The sequence below is a fragment of the Pristiophorus japonicus genome, chromosome 11 (genome assembly GCF_044704955.1).
Source record: "Pristiophorus japonicus isolate sPriJap1 chromosome 11, sPriJap1.hap1, whole genome shotgun sequence".
Classification (NCBI taxonomy): domain Eukaryota; kingdom Metazoa; phylum Chordata; class Chondrichthyes; family Pristiophoridae; genus Pristiophorus; species Pristiophorus japonicus.
This window is the reverse complement of record NC_091987.1, coordinates 481,979-507,840: the sequence shown is the minus strand read 5'-3', so window position 1 is coordinate 507,840 and position 25,862 is coordinate 481,979. Positions and strand designations below refer to the sequence as shown.

The following is a 25,862-nucleotide window of genomic DNA, read 5'->3' as shown; positions in this document are numbered from 1 at the left end:
TATCGCTCTGTGACCGTCACTATATCGCTCTGTGACCGTCACTATATCGCTCTGTGACTCACTATATCGCACTGTGACTCACTATATCGCTCTGTGACCGTCACTATATCGCTCTGTGACCGTCACTATATCGCTCTGTGACCGTCACTATATCGCTCTGTGACTCACTATATCGCTCTGTGACCGTCACTATATCGCTCTGTGACTCACTATATCGCTCTGTGACTCACTATATCGCTCTGTGACCGTCACTATATCGCTCTGTGACTCACTATATCGCTCTGTGACTCACTATATCGCTCTGTGACCGTCACTATATCGCACTGTGACTCACTATATCGCTCTGTGACCGTCACTATATCGCTCTGTGACTCACTATATCGCTCTGTGACTCACTATATCGCTCTGTGACTCACTATATCGCTCTGTGACTCACTATATCGCTCTGTGACCGTCACTATATCGCTCTGTGACTCACTATATCGCTCTGTGACCGTCACTATATCGCTGTGACTCACTATATCGCTCTGTGACTCACTATATCGCTCTGTGACCGTCACTATTTCGCTCTGTGACCGTCACTATTTCGCTCTGTGACCGTCACTATATCGCTCTTTGACTGTCACTATATCGCACTGTGACTCACTATATCGCTCTGTGACCGTCACCATATTGGACTGTGACTCACTATATCGCTCTGTGACCGTCACTATATCGCTCTGTGACTCCGTATATCGCACTGTGACTCACTATATTGCACTGTGACTCACTATATCGCTCTGTGACCGTCACTATATCGCTCTGTGACCGTCACTATATCGCTCTGTGACCGTCACTATATCGCTCTGTGACTCACTATATCGCTCTGTGACTCACTATATCGCTCTGTGACTCACTATATCACTCTGTGACTCACTATATCGCTCTGTGACTTACTATATCGCTCTGTGACTCACTATATCGCTCTGTGACCGTCACTATATCGCTCTGTGACTCACTATATCGCTCTGTGACCGTCACTATATCGCTCTGTGACCGTCACTATATCGCTCTGTGACCGTCACTATATCGCTCTGTGACCGTCACTATATCGCTCTGTGACCGTCACTATATCGCTCTGTGACTCACTATATCGCTCTGTGACCGTCACTATATCGCTCTGTGACCGTCACTATATCGCTCTGTGACTCACTATATCGCTCTGTGACTCACTATATCGCTCTGTGACCGTCACTCTATCGCTCTGTGACTCACTATATCGCTCTGTGACCGTCACTATATCGCTCTGTGACTCACTATATTGCTCTGTGACTCACCATATCGCTCTGTGACTTACTATATCGCTCTGTGACCGTCACTATATCGCTCTGTGACCGTCACTATATCGCTCTGTGACTCACTATATCGCTCTGTGACTCACTATATCGCTCTGTGACTCACTATATCGCACTGTGACACTCACTATATCGCTCTGTGACCGTCACTATATCGCACTGTGACTCACTATATCGCTCTGTGACCGTCACTATATCGCTCTGTGACTCACTATATCGCTCTGTGACTCACTATATCGCTCTGTGACTTACTATATCGCTCTGTGACCGTCACTATATCGCTCTGTGACCGTCACTATATCGCTCTGTGACCGTCACTATATCGCACTGTGACTCACTGTATCGCTCTGTGACTCACTATATCGCTCTGTGACTTACTATATCGCTCTGTGACCGTCACTATATCGCTCTGTGACTCACTATATCGCTCTGTGACCGTCACTATATCGCTCTGTGACCGTCACTATATCGCACTGTGACCGTCACTATATCGCTCTGTGACCGTCACTATATCGCTCTGTGACTCACTATATCGCTCTGTGACCGTCACTATATAGCTCTGTGACTCACTATATCGCTCTGTGACCGTCACTATATCGCTCTGTGACTCACTATATCGCTCTGTGACTCACTATATCGCTCTGTGACTCACTATATCGCACTGTGACTCACTATATCGCTCTGTGACTCACTATATCGCTCTGTGACCGTCACTATATCGCTCTGTGACTCACTATATCGCACTGTGACTCACTATATCGCTCTGTGACCGTCACTATATCGCTCTGTGACTCACTATATCGCTCTGTGACTCACTATATCGCTCTGTGACTCACTATATCGCTCTGTGACTCACTATATCGCACTGTGACTCACTATATCGCACTGTGACTCACTATATCGCTCTGTGACCGTCACTATATCGCACTGTGACTCACTATATCGCTCTGTGACCGTCACTATATCGCTCTGTGACTCTATATCGCACTGTGACTCACTATATCGCTCTGTGACTCACTATATCGCTCTGTGACCGTCACTATATCGCTCTGTGACTCACTATATCGCTCTGTGACCGTCACTATATCGCTCTGTGACCGTCACTATATCGCTCTGTGACTCACTATATCGCTCTGTGACTCACTATATCGCTCTGTGACCGTCACTATATCGCTCTGTGACTCACTATATCGCTCTGTGACTCACTATATCGCTCTGTGACTCACTATATCGCTCTGTGACTCACTATATCGCTCTGTGACCGTCACTATATCGCTCTGTGACCGTCACTATATCGCTGTGACTCACTATATCGCTCTGTGACTCACTATATCGCTCTGTGACTCACTATATCGCTCTGTGACCGTCACTATATCGCTGTGACTCACTATATCGCTCTGTGACTCACTATTTCGCTCTGTGACTCACTATATCGCTCTGTGACCGTCACTATTTCGCTCTGTGACCATCACTATTTCGCTCTGTGACCGTCACTATATCGCTCTGTGACTCACTATATCGCTCTGTGACCGTCACCATATTGGACTGTGACTCACTATATCGCACTGTGACTCACTATATCGCTCTGTGACCGTCACTATATCGCTCTGTGACTCACTATATCGCTCTGTGACTCACTATATCGCTCTGTGACTCACTATATTGCTCTGTGACCGTCACTATATCGCACTGTGACTCACTATATCGCTCTGTGATCGTCACTATATAGCTCTGTGACTCACTATATCGCTCTGTGACCGTCACTATATCGCTCTGTGACCGTCACTGTATCGCACTGTGACCGTCACTATATCGCACTGTGACTCACTATATCGCTCTGTGACCGTCACTATATCGCTCTGTGACTCACTATATCGCTCTGTGACTCACTATATCGCTCTGTGACTCACTATATCGCTCTGTGACTCACTATATCGCTCTGTGACTCACTATATCGCTCTGTGACTCACTATATCGCTCTGTGACTGTCACTATATCGCTCTGTGACCGTCACTATATCGCTCTGTGACTCACTATATCGCTCTGTGACTCACTATATCGCTCTGTGACTCACTATATCGCTCTGTGACTCACTATATCGCTCTGTGACCGTCACTATATCGCTCTGTGACCGTCACTATATCGCTCTGTGACTCACTATATCGCTCTGTGACTCACTATATCGCTCTGTGACTCACTATATCGCTCTGTGACTGTCACTATATCGCTCTGTGACCGTCACTATATCGCTCTGTGACCGTCACTATATCGCTCTGTGACTCACTATATCGCTCTGTGACTCACTATATCGCTCTGTGACTCACTATATCGCTCTGTGACCGTCACTATATCGCACTGTGACTCACTATATCGCTCTGTGACCGTCACTATATCGCTCTGTGACTCACTATATCGCTCTGTGACTCACTATATCGCTCTGTGACCGTCACTATATCGCTCTGTGACCGTCACTATATCGCTCTGTGACCGTCACTATATCGCTCTGTGACTCACTGTTGGAGTGGAGAGCAAAGCAGGATGGGGTAAGCCACCACTAAATGAACTTTGCACCAAGAAGCCTATCTGCTGTCCCTGATATGAACTCTGCAGCAACAAGTGACTCCTGGCCAGATGCAGGCCACTGTTTCATAGAAAGCTTTGAACAGAATCACTAACCACAAAACAAGATACAGAGGAAGGGCCCCCAAACTCGCCCCATGCTATCAGGTTTCATTAGGACTAAAACGTTGTATGTAAATGAATTGCGTTGCCATGTGGATTGATTGGTTATATGTAAATGAATTTAAATGATTGTATTCCGCCCCCTGTAAACTGCTTATAACCCCGCGGCACAAGGCTCTCGGGGAGAAGGTGTTCACAGATCGCGGGATCTCAACTCTTCTCCCAGAGCTCTGTTAGCAATAAAGTTGTCTCTCTTACCTTACCAGAGGCTATGTGAATTTATTTTCACTAACAAATTGGCGTAGTCGGCAGGATACCGCAGAGCTGGATAGTCGTATGACCCAGTAGAACGGGACAGTAGTCAATTTCTGACCAACCAGAAATTATACTGGGGGAAGCGGCTGGCCGGCGAAGTGGTATCAAACGAATAAAACAGATTAAGTGAAGAAAGAGGCATAACTTGATAGTATGTGATAGTATGTGATAGTATGTAATAAGAGTTAAGAAATTCAGACTGTAGTGGCGTACAACGCAGACTGAAAGTAAAGTAATTAGTGATGCGGGGGTTGATTATTTTAGTCCAATGTTCATAGAAGGTGATCGAGGAATCGGTGCGGAAGGGAGCTGATCACTCCAACTAAGAGCCGGACTCCGGTGGTAAGGAAACACATTAATCTTCGTGAGCAAGACAAGAGGTCTCTGCGAGGTGAATCGTGGCTGTTAGTATTTAAGTTCAGAAATTCCATAAACTAAAGGGGAAGACAGGAACATAGAGTAAACATCTTCAATGGCAGGTAAGGAAACGGACGTAAAATGTGGACCGCCCGGGTCCCTAATTAACTCTTACATGACCGATCGACAAGTCTTAATTAAAAAAATGCAGAAAGACGGCTGGGATGTATCCCAGACATTAGAACAACGACGAAATTGGATGGCAAAACAAAAGAAAGATAAAACCAAAAAGGCCGGAGTATTACTAGTACATCAGTTAGCAGGACTAATTGAGCAAGTAAAGGACGTTAGAGAGAAAAGGGAAGAGAAAAGTAAACAATTAAGTCAGGCACAAGGGAAATGTAGGGAATGAGAAAAGAAATGCCTGGCGTTAGAGCAACAGATTCAGAACCGTTCCCAATGGGGGGGGGAGAAACAGTCTCACTGCCCCCTTACGAAGATTACCAAGGTGAGGCAACAGCCCCGGGTCAGGAAGATCTAGAAATCTTCCCGGCGGCGCCAGTCACCAGGGGAGGAACTGCAGCGAATCCCACTGCAACCTATAAACCATTTACCCCCGGTGAGAGACAGCAGATACTGGCATCCCTGCAAATTACAACCCCGGTTTGCGAATACCAAATTTTGGGCAGAGCTGGATGCAGTTTGGGTGGGCCACCAACTACACTTTAGGTAATGCCCCTATTAATTGGAGTAAAATTACTACAACCAAACAACAAAAGGGGGAAGGAACCTCAGAGTATGGGAACGATTATTCCAGATATACACTAGTAGGGGGCAGACAGTGTGAGATGCTAGTGGACACGGGAGCCTCAATATTCATTGCCAATCTACCCCTTCCCGTAACCGACAAAAAGGTTTTAATAAACGGAATAGATGGACGGCCAACACCGGCCTACCTGAGCACCACCCAAGAGGCGGAAATTGATAATTTATGTATACCTATGAGATTTTATGTATGCAAGAATCGTGAGGGAACAATATTGGGGAATGATGTAATGAAGGAATTTCAGGCCCTGATTGATTGTGGCAAGGGGAAATTAACATGGCCAAAGGCAGATGGCAGTAAGGGAGATTTGGGACAGATAGCTCACCATATGGAAAGCTTAGGTGTAGCAACAGCCACAAAAACCAACTGGCACACCGAGACTGGAGGATATGGCGGCATTTGTGCCTCTGTGCCCGGGGTTTGGGCACAGACAAAATTGGCTATCGGAAAGGTGGACATGGACCCTATTAAAGTCCCTGGACCATCTCATAAACCACACCGGCAATATCCTATAAGACCCAAAGCCAGAACAGTAGTTGTAGAAATAGTAAAGGGACTAGTGGAAAAAGGTATCTTAAGAGAAACTGTTAGCACCACTAACTCCCCAACATGGCCAGCAGGGAAGCCAGATGGGAGTTATAGACTAACCATTGACTACACCGCCCTGAATAAGGTCACCCCCAAACTATACCCGATAGTGGCCAGTCCCTCCACAGTCCTTAATGGATCATCCCCTGAACATAAAATCTTTACAGTCCTGGACATAGCCAATGGCTTCTGGGCACTTCCCCTCGACCCAGAATCACAAGAGAAATTCACCTTCACGGTGGAGGATAAACAATATACTTGGACCCGATTACCACAAGGGTTCCATAATAGTCCTGCCATATTCCACCGAGTCATAAGCGACGTACTAAAACAAATAGAAGTACCGGCAGGAAATAGTATTTTACAATATGTCGACGACATATTAATAGCTTCAGAAACCAAGGAGGGACATCAGGCAACCCTATACCTGGTGTTACGAGCTTTGGAGACGGCAGGCCTTAAGGTCAACCCCAAGAAAGCCCAGGCCGGGAAAACCCAAGTCCTGTACCTAGGGTACTGCCTTTCAAAGGGGTTGAAAGAAATGCCCTCGGATAGGAAAAAGGCTGTCAAGGACATGCCTAGACCAGTAACGGTAAGGGGGGGGTGAGGAAGGTACTGGGTCTCTTTAATTATAGCCGGAACTTTATCCCTGAGTTTGCAAAGATTGCCAAGCCTATACAAAGACTAGTAAAGGGAGGAAAACCGGCCCTCGACCTTATAGAGTGGGGCCCTGAACAAGAACAGGCGTATAGTAAACTCAAGTCAGAACTAGTCTCCGCACCTGGATTGGGACTGCCTGACATGGGTAAAGTTTTCCACATCCACTGTACCAATGAAGGTGGGTTCTATATGGCCGTGGTCACCCAAGATCACGGGGATAAAAGGAGACCTTTGGCCTATTACTCCACCGCCGAAGGTCCGGTGGTGACCGGATTATCCAGATGTATAGCTGCACTGCGCAGCTTGAGCAGTAGAAATAAGCGAGCCCGTGGTAATGACCGGAAACATCATTCTCCACACCAAACACACGTTGGTAGAAATGTTAAACACAGGAAAACTGAGAACCGTTTCTAATATGAGACGGGCAAAGTGGGAAGCAGTCCTCTTGCCACCCAACAAAGCAGTAACTATAATTAGAGATGTAGGGGAAAACCCCGCGGAGGGCACAGTGCAAGAGGGAGAGCCCCACGATTGCGGGGACGTGGATATGGACATGGAAGAGGATAGAATAAAAGACACGCCCCTTCAAACCGCAGAACAAACCTTGTTTGTGGATGACTCGCGAAATACGGAGAGGGACTACCTCGTAGCGGATGGGCCGTAGTTAACCAGGATCTAGAGACAGTTGAATCAGGGCGAATTAGTGGGGGGTCATCAGCTCAGGTGGCAGAACTGGTAGCCCTCACCCGGGCACTGGAACTATCAGAGGGTAAGACCGTTAATATCTATACGGACAGTAGATATGCATTCGGGGTAGTACACGATTATATGACAGCATGGGGGAGGAGAGGTTTTATCACAACTGGCGGACATCCCATAAAACACCAGCTGAGAATAGAAGCTCTCTTAGCAGCCAGTAATAAACCAAAACAGGTAGCGGTCATTAAAATGAAAGCCCACCAAAGGGAACCGGACCGAACCAGTCCAGATTGGCTGAGTCACCAGGGAAATCAAGCTGTGGACTTAGCTGCACAAGAGGCATTAGAACAAGAGGAGTGTGAGGAAGCCTCAGTCAGCGCCGCTGGGGTCCGAGGCGAACAGATAAGTATCGAGAAACTACACCAGGACACTGCTGAGGAGGAAAGGGGTATGTGGACAAAGCAGGGCGCAACGCAAGGGAAGGATAATGTTTGGAGACGAAACGACAAGGTAATGGCGCCTGAATGCATACAGAATACCTTATTGGAGTTGCACCATGGCCTGTCCCATTCGGGACAAGAGGCCATGACCGGGAGTCTTGGGAGAGATTGGTGGTGGAAGGGGATGGGGAGAGATATTGCCAAATATTGCCATCGATGTGTTACGTGCGCACAATATAATCCAGGCAGGCCCATTAAAACTAAAATGGGACACCAGCCCCGTCCACGGGGGCCATGGGAACATTTACAAATTGATTTCACAGGTCCTTTGCCCCCATCCCATGGAAAAAGATATTGCCGAGTGATTATAGATCAATTTACCCGGTGGGTGGAAGCTTTTCCCACACGTGATTGCACTGCCTCAACAGGGGCAGGGATATTGATCGAGCAGGTGATTCCCCGATGGGGAGTGCCTCAACAGTGGCAAGGATATTGACCGAGCAAGTGATTCCCCAATGGGGAGTGCCTCAACAGTGGCAAGGATATTGACCGAGCAGGTGATTCCCCGATGGGGAGTGCCTCAACAGTGGCAAGGATATTGACCGAGCAGGTGATTCCCCGATGGGGAGTGCCTCAACAGTGGCAAGGATATTGACCGAGCAGGTGATTCCCCGATGGGGAGTGCCTCAACAGTGACAAGGATATTGATCGAGCAGGTGATTCCCCGATGGGGAGTGCCTCAACAGTGGCAAGGATATTGATCGAGCAGGTGATTCCCCAATAGGGAGTGCCTCAACAGTGGCAAGGATATTGACCGAGCAGGTGATTCCCCGATGGGGAGTGCCTCAACAGTGACAAGGATATTGATCGAGCAGGTGATTCCCCGATGGGGAGTGCCTCAACAGTGGCAAGGATATTGACCGAGCAGGTGATTCCCCGATGGGGAGTGCCTCAACAGTGGCAAGGATATTGACCGAGCAGGTGATTCCCCGATGGGGAGTGCCTCAACAGTGACAAGGATATTGATCGAGCAGGTGATTCCCCGATGGGGAGTGCCTCAACAGTGGCAAGGATATTGACCGAGCAGGTGATTCCCCAATGGGGAGTGCCTCAACAGTGGCAAGGATATTGACCGAGCAGGTGATTCCCCGATGGGGAGTGCCTCAACAGTGGCAAGGATATTGACCGAGCAGGTGATTCCCCGATGGGGAGTGCCTCAACAGTGGCAAGGATATTGATCAAGCAGGTGATTCCCCGATGGGGAGTGCCTCAACAGTGGCAAGGATATTGACCGAGCAGGTGATTCCCCGATGGGGAGTGCCTCTTCACATAGATTCCGACCAAGGCAACCACTTCACCAGGAAGATTGTAAAAACAATATGCCAGCTGATGGGCATAAAACAAAAATTCCACATCCCCTACCACCCGCAGAGTTCTGGGATGGTAGAGCGCATGAACCGTACCCTTAAGAACGCCCTGGCAAAGGCCATGCAAACGTCAGGAAAAACGTGGACAGAAGTATTACCCATTATATTGATGAAGTTAAGAGCCACGACAAACCGGACAACCGGATTAACCCCTTATGAACTAATGACAGGAAGGGCGATGCAATTACCAGAAAGCATCATAACAGGTGGGGCCGACGTAGGCCCATTAAAAGACAAAATTAAACGGTATGTTTTGGAACTAAGCACTCAACTCAAAGGGATGTGTAAATTAGTATGAGACAATCAGGAAGAGAGAGATGCTTAGAAAGAGCTTGAAAGGCTCCCTGACGTCCCGATGGCGGGACGTCGCGTCATGGTAACAACATTACCTGAAAAACCAGGGTTTGCACCAAAATGGAATGGCCCATATGAGGTCATAATCAGTGGAGACACCTGTGCCTGTCTGGACATCAGAGGGAAGAGTGTATGGAAACATCGGACCCAGTTGAAATTGTACAAAGAAACTAATGAGTAAACATAAGACATGTGATTCACGATAATGTAACCAGGACACTTGTTTATGCACCCCGAACAGGTGACGACTGCAAGCAAGTCCAAATTACAGCTACTGCTAATGTGTAAATATTGTATTGTTTGAGCGTAACAAACATGTCTCAGATAACGTATATAATCTCGTTACTCTATGTTGTCACGGTTGTAAAGCTAATAGGATTAGAAGATAACTTGTTTTTCAAGACCCATATACGTTTACACGGCAATCGAACCGTGTGTTACCCACTAGCCCAATCAGTAGAGGCCCTGTTCGTGGCCACCCCTGGGTGGGTCCCCGTGACGTATATACGGCGGATACGTCGGACGCACCCTGTGAGGGACAATATAGAAGGGGTATACAGGGAAGATGCGAGGAATTAATAAATCCCACAGATGCTGTGTGCAGGGGGTCCCGGGGAAAGGACGAAACAGTATGCTCAGATAAAGCAAGCTACCCGCTTTGCTTCTCGGGGCAAGGATGGGGGTGTGCATATGCCCTGGTCCCCGAGAACGCCACCTGTGTGCAGACGCAGTGTGCCCATCAGCACTGTCGAGTGCATAGAGGCCAGTTTACTTGCACCTGTAATGAGCAAAGATGCCTGAACGTGACCGCAGGGAGGCAATTTATCTGCGGTCAATGCAACGGAACTCATGTCAGCTCAGAAACATGGGCATGCCCGTTTGATGCTTAACAATTGGTAGGATCAGGCTCAAATTCAAGGGAACCGAGCAATTGGTGGTATAAGCAGTTCACGAGTGTTAGCAACACCGACATAAAGTGTTATAGAGCTAAGGAGGGATTCGTGTTCCTCCTCAACGGCACCTTCAAGACCGTAACACCGACCCTCCCGGTCGTCTTTGCAGTAGGAACTATAGGACCACTCACTGTCCCATGCCCCCAAAGGGGGCATATCCGGAGAAGGATAGTAACACGGGCCATCAGCAAGGAGTTCTGTGCCGATTGGGAGGATCCTATCACGCTGGGATCATCACTCGGCCACGGGTTCCTCGGGGCCCTGTCTGTGGGGGATCAGCGGGGTAATTAGTGCAAAAATAGGAACTATCTTATTTGTGGATTAACCATTCTGGGAAACAGTACATCTAAAGGATTGGATGCCATCAACCGGGAGCTGTCTGAATTAAGATTGTATACGCAGCAGACCCGTTATGCTGTAGATTATCAGTTAGGCCAACAAGAGTATGCACAATAATAGGAGACAAATGTATAACGCATGTTACGGATGAATCATACAATATCACCCAAGCCATTGATGCCATAAGAAAGCAGCTTGACGAGTTCAGACAAGGCCCAAAAAGGGGGAATAGCTGGCTTGACTGGCTATTAGGGGGATCCTGGGGATCGTATTTAATGCACGGAGTAGTTATTTCTTGTTGTAATAATAATTACTTGTTGCTTGATTATCGGATGTTTTAATATCTGCTGTAAAGTCATGATGGCCCGAATAGTGCCGGTTGCCAGCGTGATCACCGGAAAAGAACATCTGATGGGAACACCCGGAGACGCCGAGGAAGATGGAGCGGACGACACAGGCACAGACCACTACCTATGAAGGGTAGGCTAGAGCTACAGGCAAGGCAGGGAAGGAACTTGCCTCGAAGGTAGGCACTGAGCCACCTTCATTGTGGTCACCTGGATTTCGTGAACATCCTCCAGGACCAACAGGGGGAACTGTTGGAGCAGATTTTTGGACATAGCAAAGCAGGATGGGGTAAGCCACCACTAAATGAACTTTGTACCAAGAAGCCTATCTGCTGCCCCTGATATGAACCTTGCAGCAACAAGTGACTCCTGGCCAGGTGCAGGCCACTGTTTCATAGAAAGCTTTACAACAGAATAACTAACCACAAAACAAGATACAGAGGAAGGGCCCCCAAACTCGCACCATTCTATCAGGTTTCACTGGGACTAAAAGTAAATGAATTGCGTTGCCATATGGATTGATTGGTTGTATGTAAATGAATTTAAATGATTGTATTCCGCCCCCTGTAAACTGCTTATAAACCCACGGCACAAGGCTCTCGGGGAGGTGGTGTTCACAGATCGGGGGATCTCAACTCTTCTCCCAGAGCTCTGTTAGCAATAAAGTTGTCTCTCTTACCTTACCAGAGTCTATGTGAATTTATTTTCACTAAAACTCACTATATCACACTGTGACTCACTGTAGCGCACTGTGACCGTCACTGTATCGCGCTGTGACCGTCACTGTATCGCGCTGTGACCGTCACTGTATCGCACTGTGACCGTCACTGTATCGCACTGTAACCGTCACTGTATCGCACTGTGACTGTCACTGTATCGCACTGTGACTCACTGTATCGCTCTGTGACTCACTGTATCGCTCTGTGACTCACTGTATCGCTCTGTGACTCACTGTATCGCTCTGTGACTCACTGTATCGCACTGTGACCGTCACTGTATCGCACTGTGACCGTCACTGTATCGCACCGTGACTCACTGTATCGCACTGTGACCGTCACTGTATCGCACCGTGACAGTCACTGTATCGCACTGTGACTCACTATATCGCACTGTGACTCACTGTATCGCTCTGTGACTCACTGTATCGCTCTGTGACTCACTATATCGCACTGTGACCGTCACTATATTGCTCTGTGACCGTCACTATAACGCTCTGTGACTCACTATATCGCTCTGTGACTCACTATATTGCTCTGTGACTCACTATATCGCTCTGTGACTCACTATATCGCACTGTGACCGTCACTATATCGCTCTGTGACTCACTATATCGCACTGTGACCGTCACTGTATTGCTCTGTGACTCACTGTATCGCTCTGTGACCGTCACTGTATCGCACTGTGACTCACTGTATCGCACTGTGGCTCACTGTATCGCACTGTGGCTCACTGTATCGCACTGTGGCTCACTGTATCGCACTGTGGCTCACTGTGGCTCACTGTATCGCACTGTGACTCACTGTATCGCACTGTGACTCACTGTATCGCACTGTGACTCACTGTATCGCACTGTGACTCACTGTATCGCACTGTGACTCACTATATCGCTCTGTGACTGTCACTATGCCATGCTGAGCTACTGTCTACTATAAATCTTCAGGTGGGGTGTGTGGGAGCAAAAGTCTGCATTACCGAGTACCTCAAATGTTCTTTCCGGGCAATCTGTCGGATCAGCACACCACAGAATCATGGAATTGTTACAGCACGGAAGGCCGCCATTCAACCCGTATTGTAAATTGTGTAAGCAATCCTAAAAGCAAAGATATCTTCACAGGAAAGTAAAATAGTAGAATATGTAAGTGTCATTCAGCCATATCGGTAATGGTCTGGAATATGTCAGCTTGGTCACTTGTGGTTAGGGGAATAGGAATTATTTATGACGGCAGTTAGGCCACTTCTGGTCATCGCAATAAAATAGTAGAACAGTTAAGTGCACGTTTGTTGGGTTCATGTTGTTATTCTGTTGGCATTTCTATGTATCTTTGATGTACTATGAATTATTGATAGAATGCATGGAATGTAGTGATCAAAGGTAAAATTTTGTATAAGAAAAAGAAAGACTTGCATTTATAGCGTGCCTTTCACGGGCACCGGATGTCTCACAGCGCTTTACAGGCAATTACATTTTTTTTTTAAGTGTAGTCACTGTTGTAATGTGGGAAATACAAGAGAGATGTGAGTGAGCCACTGTTTAACAGCTTATACTGGAAGCTGAGTCCATGATCAGATCAGCCATGATCTTATTGAATGGCGGAGCAGGCTCGAGGGGTCAGGTGGCCTACTCCTGCTCCTATTTCTTATGTTCTTATGAAGTATGTCTCACAGAGCTCACACTGGAATTGTGGTGTGATGTCTCAGCTCTCATACTGGTTTTGTCAAGTATGGAGTTTCAGTAAAGACCTGATCATGCACTGCTACAACTGAGTGTGTGTGTAATCTGACGTTTGAAGTAACGAGACGAAAAGGAACCAGAAAGCAATTTCTGGGTGAAAGGCTGATTTCTCTTGTTACCAACGTGTACAACTAAAGCTGCCATAAAACGGATGCTGAAGCACTGCCCTCTCCCCTCCCCTCCCCAGCGATGGGTATTGTTGATGTGGGGGGTTCTTGTCACCAGGGCCCCCCAGCAGCCAGTCAGTCAGTCCATATGAAAACCTCTCACCTCAGGGTGTTTGCGCCTCATGTGCCTGTTCATCGAAGCTCGAGTCGAAACCTTTGTGCCACACAGGTGGCAATTCTGGGCCTCCACCTTTTTGTGAGTCAGCTGTATATGTTTGAAGAGCATGTACTCGGTGACAAACTTCTTCTCACAGACACTGCAGGTCCACTGCTTTCCGACTGCGAGGTGGGCGGGGGGGCAGAGAGGGAAGACAGAAATAGAAAACATTCAGAAGTGGGATCACTGCTGACTGAAATTGGTGCTAGCAAAAGGGTTAATGTACAGCCAATGGATGGGAACACTCCTCAGCAGAGATTTACAAACAGTATGGATATAAGAACATAAGAAATAGGAGCAGGAGTAGGCCATACGGCCCTTCGAGCCTGCTCCACCATTCAATAAGATCTTGGCTGATCTGATCATGGACTCAGCTCCATTTCCTCGTCCGCTCCCCATAACTCCTTATCGGTTAAGAAATTGTCTATTTCTGTCTTAAATTTATTCAGTGTCCCAGCTTCCACAGCTCTGTGAGGCAGCGAATTCCACAGATTTACAACCTTCAGAGAGAAGAAATTGCTCATCTCGGTTTTAAATGGGCGGCCCCTTATTCTAAGACCATGCCCTCTAGTTCTAGTCTCCCCTATCAGTGGAAACATCCTCTCTGCATCCACTTTGTCAAGCCCCCTCGTAATCTTATATGTTTCGATAAGATCACCTCTCACTTTTCTGAATTCCAATGAGTAGGCCCAACCTACTCAACCTTTCCTCATAAGTCAACCCCCTCATCCCCGGAATCAACCGAGTGAACCTTCTCTGAACTGCCTCCAAAGCAAGTATATCCTTTCGTAAATATGGAAACCAAAACTGCACGCAGTACTCCAGGTGTGGCCTCACAAATACCCTGTATAACTGTAGCAAGACTTCCCTGCTTTTATACTCCATCCCCTTTGCAATAAAGGCCAAGATTCCATTGGCCTTCCTGATCACTTGCTGTACCTGCATACTATTCTTTTGTGTTTCATGCACAAGTACCCCCAGGTCCCGCTGTACTGCGGCACTTTGCAATTTTTCTCCATTTAAATAATAACTTGCTCTTTGATATTTCTCTGCCAAAGTGCATGACCTCACACTTTCCAACATTATACTCCATCTGCCAAATTTTTGCCCACTCACTTAGCCTGTCTATGTCCTTTTGCAGGTTTTGTGTCCTCCTCACACATTGCTTTTCCTCCCATCTTTGTATCGTCAGAAAACTTGGCTACGTTACACTCAGTCTTGTTAATTTAACACAATTTCTTGTACTCATTTCTGAGAATCCACGACATTTTCTACAGATGAACCATCTGAACTCAAATTGGATTCCTGCTTGTAACTCAATCCCAGGTATGCCTTATTCTTTATATACACCATTTGCACCCATGAATTAAACTCCACCCAGTAACCAAGCTTTCCGCTAAGCTGTGCGGCCACTCAGCGGCCTGGAAGTCCCGCACAGGCTGCTCGTCAGCTTCTCAATGGGAGATTTTGCACTTGTGTGAAATTTTGAATGAGCCGCGTAACCCAAAGTAAAAATAGGGGAAACGTTGCCTGTAATTCACTCTTATGGTCATCCATTATCCTCCATTTAATTAAGGGGATGGTAGCACAGTGGTTATGTTACTGGACCAGTAATCCAGAGGCCTGATCTAATGATCAGGAGACGCGAGTTCAAATCCCACCACGGCAGCTGGGGAATTTAAATTCAGTGAATTAAATAAATCTGGAATATAAAGTATCAGTAACGGTGACCATGAAACCACCGGATTGTCATAAGAACCCACCTGGTTCACTAATGCCCTATAGGGAAGGAAATCTGCCCCCCTTATCTGGTCTGGTCTATGTGTGACTCTAGGCGCACAGCAATGTGGCTGACCCTGAAATGGCAGTTAGGGATGGGCAATAAATGCTGGCCTTGCTAGTCGCACCCAACATCCCAGAAATAATTGTTTTTTAAATTAGAATTATACAGCACAGAAGGCCATTCAGCCCATCGTGACTCTGCTGGCTCTTTGAAAGAGCTATCCAATTAGTCCCATTCCCCTGCTCTATTTAGCCATGCAAATTTTTCTCTTTTCGTTCTCAATATAATCAATCAGTTTGCTCTTAAAATTGATTTGCCAGCGACTCCTGGACCCTGTTGCACCTGGTCCTGCCTAGCTTGAATATGAACTAGTTTAGTTTGGCACACGCACCAGTATGTAGTAGCTTATGGTTCTCCATACTGTTCCTCTCGCTGAAAGTCTTTCCACACAGCTCACACATGAAGTCCTTCACACCTGCAGAGAATTAAAAATACACAAATTAAAAAGTACACATAGTGCAATGCATGCTGACAGGCACTGCACAGAGTGTTACCACACCAGGTGACATGTATGGAAACCAGTGACTCCTTAAAAAACTCAGAAGTAATTCCTATAACGTCCTATTTTCTTGGGCCAGCTCTTATACTGAATTTTAAAATTCTCATCCTTGTTTTCAAATCCCTCCATGGCCTCGCCCCTCCCTATCTCTATAACTTCCTCCAGCCCTACAACTCTCTGGCATCTTGTGCATCCCTGATTTTCATCGCTCCACTTCTGGTGGCCACGACTTCAGCTGTTGCTTGATAGTGCTCACCTTGGGACATCTGACAATGTTAAAGGCACTATATAAACGCAAGTTCTTGTTATGTGTCTTAGAGGATTGATCCTCTACGCTACCTAATATACACACGCTACCTAATATACACACGCTACCCAATATACACAGGCTACCTAATATACACAGGCTTTCATAATACTTCAGGCCTAGGTAAAGAATGGTGAAGCGCACCGTCACAAAATACTCAATCTCCAACTGGGAACAGTTCTCAGCTGCGAGCAGGGTGAGCGAGAGTTGACGGGTGCCAGTTATTGCTTCCATTTACAAAGTGCCTTACGTCCTCAGGATACCCCAAAGCACTTTACAACCAATGGATTATTTTTGAAGTGCAGCAAATTCCCACTGTTTCCTTACACCACATCATCTCCCTCCCTACCTTTAAAAATATCTTCAAATCATTTCGGTCATCTCTCCTAACTCATCTACTTCCCGTGAGGCATCAGTTCTGTCCCACGTGATGTCCCTTATTATATTAAAAGGCACTATATAAAAGCAATTTGTTGTTGTAAAACTATTCATCTGAAGCATTCCAGTGTTAAGCACTGGTACTTATTTTAGTTGGGCTTGTATTCCCTGAATACAGATGGTTAAGGGGTGATTTGATTGACGTTTTTAGGATTTTGAAAGGAATTGATAGAGTATATTGAAAGAAACTTTTCTGCTGGTGGAGGAGTCTAGGACAAGGGGACATAACCTTAAAATCAGAGCCAGGCCATTCAGCAGAGAAGTTAAGATACACATCTTCACGCAAGGGATGAAACACTCTCATAAGAACATAAGAATGTGGAGCAGGAGTAGGCCATATGTCCCCTCGAGCCTGCTCCACCATTCAATAAGATCTTCGACCTCAATTCCACTTTCCGCCCGATCTTTATCCTTTGATTCCCCTCGACTCCAAAAACGTATATCTCAGCCTTGAATATACTCGAGACTCGGCATCCACAGCCCTTTGAGGTAGAGAATTCCAAAGATTCACAACCCTCTGAGTGAAGAAATTCCTCCACATTTCACCCTTAAATGAAAAACCCTTTATCCTGAGACTGTGCCCCTGAGTTCTAGACTCTCCAGCCAAGGGAAACAACCTCTCAGCATCCATCCTGTCAATCCCCCTTCAGAATCTTAGATCTGTGTCATTCTTCTCTCCCACAAAAAGCAGCAGTTGTTAGTTCAATTAATTAATTTAAAATCGGAGATGAAAAGATTTTTTGCTAGCCAAGGGTATTAAAGTATATGTAGTTTAGATGCAGATCAGCCATGATCTCATCGAATGACCGAACGTGTTCAAGGGGCTGAATGGCCTACTCCTGTTCATATGTAGAATGGACTCCCCTATCCGCATGACACAGATACCGAGCAGGCCAACCATTATAACTCCCATAAACCCAGAGTCAGGAAGCCCCTGGGCCTGCCTGAACCAGGAGATCCACAGTACTCCGACAGGGAAACAGGTAGCAGTCACACCGCAATTGGTCTCAGTCTGGATGCTCGGTCAGTAATTACCCGTGTGTCTCTTGTAGTGCTTGAGCATGTTGACCTTCTGTGCAAACTTCCGATGGCACTCCTTGCACTCGTACTCCTTGATCCCCTTGTGGAGCTTCATGTGATGGCGTAAGGCGTGTTTAGTTTTCATCCCTGGGTGCCGAAGGGCAATGAGAAGGACATCATTAACGAGCCTTGAGCAAGGCTGGAGATTAGAATTCCCACCCCACACATGGTTAGAAACACAGAAACATAGAAAATAGGTGCAGGAGCAGGCCATTCAGCCCTTCTAGCCTGCACCGCCATTCAATGAGTTCATGGCTGAACATGCAACTTCAGTACCCGCTTCCTGCTTTCATGCCATACCCCTTGATCCCCCGAGTAGTAAGGACTTCATCTAACTCCCTTTTGAATATATTTAGTGAATTGGCCTCAACAACTTTCTGTGGTAGAGAATTCCACAGGTTCACCACTCTCTGGGTGAAGAAGTTTCTCCTCATCTCGGTCCTAAATGGCTTACCCCTTATCCTTAGACTGTGACCCCTGGTTCTGGACTTCCCCAACATTGGGAACATTCTTCCTGCATCCAACCTGTCCAAACCCGTCAGAATTTTAAACGTTTCTATGAGGTCCCCTCTCAGTCTTCTGAACTCCAGTGAATACAAGCCCAGTTGATCCAGTCTTTCTTGATAGGTCAGTCCCACCATCCCGGGAATCAGTCTGGTGAATCTTCGCTGCACTCCCTCAATAGCAAGAATGTCCTTCCTCAAGTTAGGAGACCAAAACTGTACACAATACTCCAGGTGTGGCCTCACCAAGGCCCTGTACAACTGTAGCAACACCTCCCTGCCCCTGTACTCAAATCCCCTCGCTATGAAGGCCAACATGCCATTTGCTTTCTTAATCGCCTGCTGTACCTGCATGCCAACCTTCAATGACTGATGTACCATGACACCCAGGTCTCGTTGCACCTTCCCTTTTCCTAATCTGTCACAGTCTGTCTCTCTGTTTTTACCACCAAAGTAGATAACCTCACATTTATCCACATTATACTTCATCTGCCACGCATTTGCCCACTCACCTAACCTATCCAAATCACTCTGCAGCCTCATAGCATCCTCCTCGTAGCTCACACTGCCACCCAACTTAGTGTCATCCGCAAATTTGGAGATACATTTAATCCCCTCGTCTAAATCATTAATGTACAATGTAAACAGCTGGGGCCCCAGCACAGAACCTTGCGGTACCCCACTAGTCACTGCCTGCCATTCCGAAAAGTACCCATTTACTCCTATTCTTTGCTTCCTGTCTGACAACCAGTTCTCAATCCATGTCAGCTCACTACCCCCAATCCCATGTGCTTTAACTTTGCACATTAATCTCCTGTGTGGGACCTTGTCGAAAGCCTTCTGAAAGTCCAAATATACCACATCAACTGGTACTCCTTTGTCCACTTTATTGGAAACATCCTCAAAAAATTCCAGAAGATTTGTCAAGCATGATCTCCCTTTCACAAATCCATACTGACTTGGACCTATCATGTCACCATTTTCCAAATGCGCTGCTATGACATCCTTAATAATTGATTCCATCATTTTACCCACTACCGATGTCAGGCTGACCGTTCTATAATTCCCTGCTTTCTCTCTCCCTCCTTTTTTAAAAAATGGGGTTACATTGGCTACCCTCCACTCGATAGGAACTGATCCAGAGTCAATGGAATGTTGGAAAATGACTGTCAATGCATCCGCTATTTCCAAGGCCACCTCCTTAAGTACTCTGGGATGCAGTCCATCAGGCCCTGGGATTTATCGGCCTTCAATCCCATCAATTTCCCCAACACAATTTCCCGACTAATAAAGATTTCCCTCAGTTCCTCCTCCTTACGAGACCCTCTGACCCCTTTTATATCCGGAAGGTTGTTTGTGTCCTCCTTAGTGAATACTGAACCAAAGTACTTGTTCAATTGGTCTGCCATTTCTTTGTTCCCCGTTATGACTTCCCCTGATTCTGACTGCAGGGGACCTACGTTTGTCTTTACTAACCTTTTTCTCTTTACATACCTATAGAAACTTTTGCAATCCGCCTTAATGTTCCCTGCAAGCTTCTTCTCATACTCCATTTTCCCTGCCCTAATCAAACCCTTTGTCCTCCTCTGCTGAGTTCTAAATTTCTCCCAGTCCCCAGGTTCGCTGCTATTTCTGGCCAATTTGTATGCCATTTCCTTGGCTTTAATACTATCCCTGATTTCCCTTGATAGCCACGGTTGAGCCACCTTCCCTTTTTTATTTTTACGCCAGACAGGAATGTACAATTGTTGTAATTCATCCATGCGGTCTCTAAATGTCTGCCATTGCCCATCCACAGTCAACCCCTTAAGTATCATTAGCCAATCTATCTTAGCCAATTCATGCCTCATACCTTCAAAGTTACCCTTCTTTAAGTTCTGGACCATGGTCTCTGAATTAACTGTTTCATTCTCCATCCTAATGCAGAATTCCACCATATTATGGTCATTCTTCCCCAAGGGGCCTCGCACAATGAGATTGCTAATTAATTCTCTCTCATTACACAACACCCAGTCTAAGATGGCCTCCCCCCTAGTTGGTTCCTCGACATATTGGTCTAGAAAACCATCCCTTATGCACTCCAGGAAATCCTCCTCCACCGTATTGCTTCCAGTTTGGCTAGCCCAATCTATGTGCATATTAAAGTCACCCATTATAACTGCTGCACCTTTATTGCATGCACTCCTAATTTCCTGTTTGATGCCCTCCCCAACATCACTACTAATGTTTGGAGGTCTGTACACAACTCCCACTAACGATTTTTGCCCTTTAGTGTTCTGCAGCTCTACCCATATAGATTCCACATCATCCAAGCTAATGTCCTTCCTAACTATTGCATTAATCTCCTCTTTAATGCAATGCTACCCCACCTCCTTTTCCTTTTATTCTATCCTAACAGACTAACAGAAAAAGGGAATGGGATCGTGTAACTTCTGAGAAAGGGGACGGAGGATTCTCGAGTTATTAATACATTTGTTTCATTCACATGGGGATTAGGCAGAGAGCGCAGCAATCGTGGGTGGCAGAGCAGAGTCTGCGATTGAGGAAATGTGCAGCGGCTGTGAAAGGAATGGCTTTGATGGCCCAAATTGCATTTTTTTGGCCAAGCTCTCTTATGAACATGAATTCTAGACAGTGATTGGTTAAATTTTTTAATAATTCTCCATTACATACCAAGGTGATGCGAGAGAGAGATGGGGGTGGGCGAGGAGGAGATGGGAGGGCAAGGGAGACGGGGGGGGACACGAGGGAGACGGGGGGAGGGGGGGGACGCGAGGGAGACGGGAGGAGGGAGGGCGCGAGGGAGACAGGGGGAGGGGGGGCGCGAGGGAGACGAGGTGGGTGAGGGAGACGGGAGGGGGCGCAAGGGAGACGGGGGGGGAGGGAGACGAGGGAGACGGTGGGGGGGGGCGGGGGGAGAGGGGGAAGGGAGGTGGGGGAAGTCGGGGGTGGGAGGGAGACGAGGGGGGGGGAGAGACGAGGGGGGGTAGAGAGACGGGGGAGGGGAGAGACGGGGGGGGGGGGAAAGACAGGGGGGGGGGAGAGACGGGGGGGGGAGAGACGGGGGGGGAGAGACGGGGGGGGGAGAGACGGGGGGGGGAGAGACGGGGGGGGGAGAGACGGGGGGGGGAGAGACGGGGGGGGAGACGGGGGGGGGGGAGAGACGGGGGGGGGGAGAGACGGGGGGGAGGGGAGACGGGGGGGGGGAGAAGAGACGGGGGGGGAGAAGAGACGGGGGGGGAGAAGAGATGGGGGGGGAGAAGAGACGGGGGGGGAGAAGAGACGGGGGGGGAGAAGAGACGGGGGGGGAGAAGAGACGGGGGGGGAGAAGAGACGGGGGGGGGGAGAAGAGACGGGGGGGGAGAAGAGACGGGGGGGGGGAGAAGAGACGGGGGGGGAGAAGAGACGGGGGGGGGGAGAAGAGACGGGGGGGGGGAGAAGAGACGGGGGAGGAGGGGAGAAGAGATGGGGGGGGAGGGGAGAAGAGATGGGGGGGGGGGAAGAGACGGGGGGAGAGAGACGGGGGGGGAGAGACGGGGGGGGAGGGGAGACGGGGGGAGGGGAGGGGAGACGGGGGGAGGGGAGAGGAGACGGGGGGAGGGGAGGGGAGACGGGGGAGGGGAGGGGAGACGGGGGGAGGGGAGACGGGGGGGGGGGGGAGGGGAGGGGAGACGGGGGGGGGGAGGGGAGACGGGGGGGGGGAGGGGAGGGGAGACGGGGTGAGGGGAGGGGAGACGGGGAGGGGAGGGGAGACGGGGGGAGGGGAGGGGAGACGGGGGGAGGGGAGGGGAGACGGGGGGAGGGGAGGGGAGACGGTGGGAGGGGAGGGGAGACAGTGGGTGGAGGGGAGACGGGGGGGGGGGGAGGGGAGACGGGGGGGGGGAGGGGAGACGGGGGGGGAGGGGAGACAGGGGGGGAGGTGAGACGGGGGGGGAGGGGAGACGGGGGGGGATGGAAGGTGAGACGGGGGGGGAGGGGAGACGGGGGGGGACGGGAGGGGAGACGGGGGGGACGGGAGACGGGGGGGACGGGAGACGGGGGGGACGGGAGAGACGGGGGGGGACGGGAGACGGGGGGGACGGGAGAGACGGGGGGGGACGGGAGACGGGGGGGACGGGAGACGGGGGGGACGGGAGAGACGGGGGGGGACGGGAGACGGGGGGGACGGGAGACGGGGGGGACGGGAGAGACGGGGGGGGACGGGAGACGGGGGGGACGGGAGAGACGGGGGGGGACGGGAGAGACGGGGGGGGACGGGAGACGGGGGGTGGAGGGGAGACGGGGGGGGGGGGGGAGACGGGGGAGCGTGCGAGGGAGACGGGGGAGGGGGCGAGGGAGACGGGGGAGGGGGCGAGGGAGACGGGGGGGGGGGGGCGAGGGAGACGGGTGGGGGCGAGGGAGACGGGGGGGGGGGGGGGGCAAGGGAGACGGGGGGGGCAAGGGAGACGGGGGGGGGAGGGGGAGACGAAGGGGGGAGGGAGGGGGGGGGGGAGGGAGCCGGGGGCGGGGGGGGAGGAAGACGGTGGAGTGTGAGGGAGTCGGGGGGCGCGAGGGAGAAGGGGGGGAAAGAAGGGAGGGGAAAGAGGGGAGGAGAAAGAGAGGGGCAGAGAGGGAGGATGGGGGCGGGGGGGAGAGAAGGAGGATGGGGGCAGGGGGGAAGAGAGGGAGGATGGGGGTGGGGGAGAGAGGGAGGATGGGGGGGGGAAATAGAGGGAGGATGGGGGGGGAGAGAGGGAGGGGGGGGAAAGAGAGGGGGGGGGGAGAGGGAGGATGGGTGGGGGGGGGGGAGAGAGGGAGGATGGGGGGGGGAGAGAGGGAGGATGGCGGGGGGGGAGAGAGGGAGGATGGGGGGGGGGAAGAGAGGGAGGATGGGGGGGGGAAGAGAGGGAGGATGGGGGGGGGGAGAGAGGGAGGATCGGGGGGGGAGCGGGGAGAGAGGGAGGATTGGGGGGGGGGGGAGAGGGAGGATGGGGGGTGGGGGAGAGAGGGAGGATGGGGGGGGGAGAGAGGGAGGATGGGGGGGGAAGAGAGGGAGGATGGGGGGAGGGAGAGAGGGAGGATTGGGGGGGGGGGGGAGAGGGAGGATTGTGGGGGGGGGGGGAGAGAGGGAGGATTGGGGGGGGGGGGGGGAGAGGGAGAATGGGGGGTGGGGGAGAGAGGGAGGATCGGGGGGGGAGCCGGGAGAGAGGGAGGATTGGCGGGGGGGGGAGAGGGAGGATGGGGGGTGGGGGAGAGAGGGAGGATCGGGGGGGAGCGGGGAGAGAGGGAGGATTGGCGGGGGGGGGAGAGGGAGGATGGGGGGTGGGGGAGAGAGGGAGGATCGGGGGGGGAGCGGGGAGAGAGGGAGGATTGGGGGGACGGGAGACGGGGGGGACGGGAGACGGGGGGTGGAGGGGAGACGGGGGTGCGGTGGAGACGGGGGGAGCGTGCGAGGGAGACGGGGGGGGGCGAGGGAGATGGGGGGGGCAAGGGAGACGGGGGCGGGGTGCAAGGGAGACGGGGGGGGGGCAAGGGAGACGGGGGGGGGGGGGCGAGGGAGCCGGGGGGGGGGGCGAGGGAGCCGGGGGGGGGGCGAGGGAGCCGGGGGGGGGGCGAGGGAGCCGGGGGGGGGGGGGGCGAGGGAGCCGGGGGGGGGGGCAAGGGAGCCAGGGGGGGGGGGGGGGGAGGGGAGGGAGACGGGGGGGGGGGAGGGAGACGGGGGGGGGAGGGAGACGGGGGGGGGGTGAGGAAGACGGTGGAGTGTGAGGGAGTCGGGGGGCGCGAGGGAGACGGGGGTGTGGAGAAGGGGGGGAAAGAAGGGAGGGGAAAGAAGGGAGGGGAAAAAGGGGAGGAGAAAGAGAGGGGCAGAGAGGGAGGATGGGGGCGGGGGGGGAGAGAAGGAGGATGGGGGCAGGGGGGAAGAGAGGGAGGATGGAGGGGGGGAAGAGAGGGAGGATGGGGGGGGGGGGAAGAGAGGGAGGATGGGGGGGGGGGGAAGAGAGGGAGGATGGGGGGGGGGGGGAAGAGAGGGAGGATGGGGGGGGAAGAGAGGGAGGATGGGGGGGGAAGAGAGGGAGGATGGGGGGGGGGGGAAGAGAAGTAGGATGGGGGGGGGGGAGAGAGGGAGGATGGAGGGGGGGAAGAGAGGGAGGATGGGGGGGGGGGGGAAGAGAGGGAGGATGGGGGTGGGGGAGAGAGGGAGGATGTGGGGGGGGGGGAGAGAGGGAGGATGGGGGGGTGGGGGAGAGAGGGAGGATGGGGGGGGGGGGAGAGAGAGGGAGGATGGGGGGGGGAAGATAGGGAGGATGGGGTGTGGGAGAGAGGGAGGATGGGGGGGGGAAGAGAGGGAGGATGGGGGGGTGAGGAAAGAGAGGGATGATGGGGGGGGGAAGAGAGGGAGGATGGGGGGGGGAAAGAGAGGGAGGATGGGGGGGGAGAGAGGGAGGGGGGGGAAAGAGAGGGGGGGGGAGAGGGAGGATGGGGGGGGAGAGAGGGAGGATGGGGGGGGGAAGAGAGGGAGGATGGCGGGGGGAGAGAGGGAGGATGGGGGGGGGAGAGAGGGAGGATGGGGGGGGGAAGAGAGGGAGGATGTGGGGGGGGGAGGGGAGGATGGGGGTGGGGGAGAGAGGGAGGATCGGGGGGGGAGCGGGGAGAGAGGGAGGATTGGGGGGGGGGAGAGGGAGGATGGGGGGTGGGGGAGAGAGGGAGGATGGGGGGGGGGGGGGAAGAGGGAGGATGGCGGGGGGGAGAGAGGGAGGATGGGGTGGGGGAGAGAGGGAGGATGGGGGGGGGGGAGAGAGGGAGGATGGCGGGGGGGGAGAGAGGGAGGATGGGGTGGGGGAGAGAGGGAGGATGGGGGGGGGGAAGAGAGGGAGGATGGCGGGGGGGGAGACAGGGAGGATGGGGTGGGGGAGAGAGGGAGGATGGGGGGGGGAAGAGAGGGGAGGATGGGGGGGGGAAGAGAGGGAGGATGGGGTGAGGGAGAGAGGGAGGATTGGGGGGGGGGGGAGGGAGGATGGGGGTTGGGGGAGAGAGGGAGGATCGGGGGGGGAGCGGGGAGAGAGGGAGGATTGGGGGGGACGGGAGACGGGGGGGACAGGAGACGGGGGGGACAGG

At 51.3% G+C, this 25,862-nt stretch overlaps 1 protein-coding gene across 4 annotated transcripts in view; it reads right to left on the bottom strand.

The window, feature by feature from the left end:
* Positions 1-25,862, bottom strand: part of prdm15 (PR domain containing 15) — a 134,337-nt gene that overhangs the window by 9,991 nt on the left and 98,484 nt on the right. For all 4 annotated transcript variants that reach the window (XM_070893197.1, XM_070893198.1, XM_070893199.1 and 1 more), the window contains 3 exons: positions 18,220-18,351; positions 16,272-16,355; positions 14,044-14,219 (listed from right to left, as the gene is read on the bottom strand). In XM_070893197.1, the coding sequence (XP_070749298.1) occupies positions 14,044-14,219; positions 16,272-16,355; positions 18,220-18,351 (392 nt within the window). The remainder of the gene's footprint in view (positions 1-14,043; positions 14,220-16,271; positions 16,356-18,219; positions 18,352-25,862) is intronic.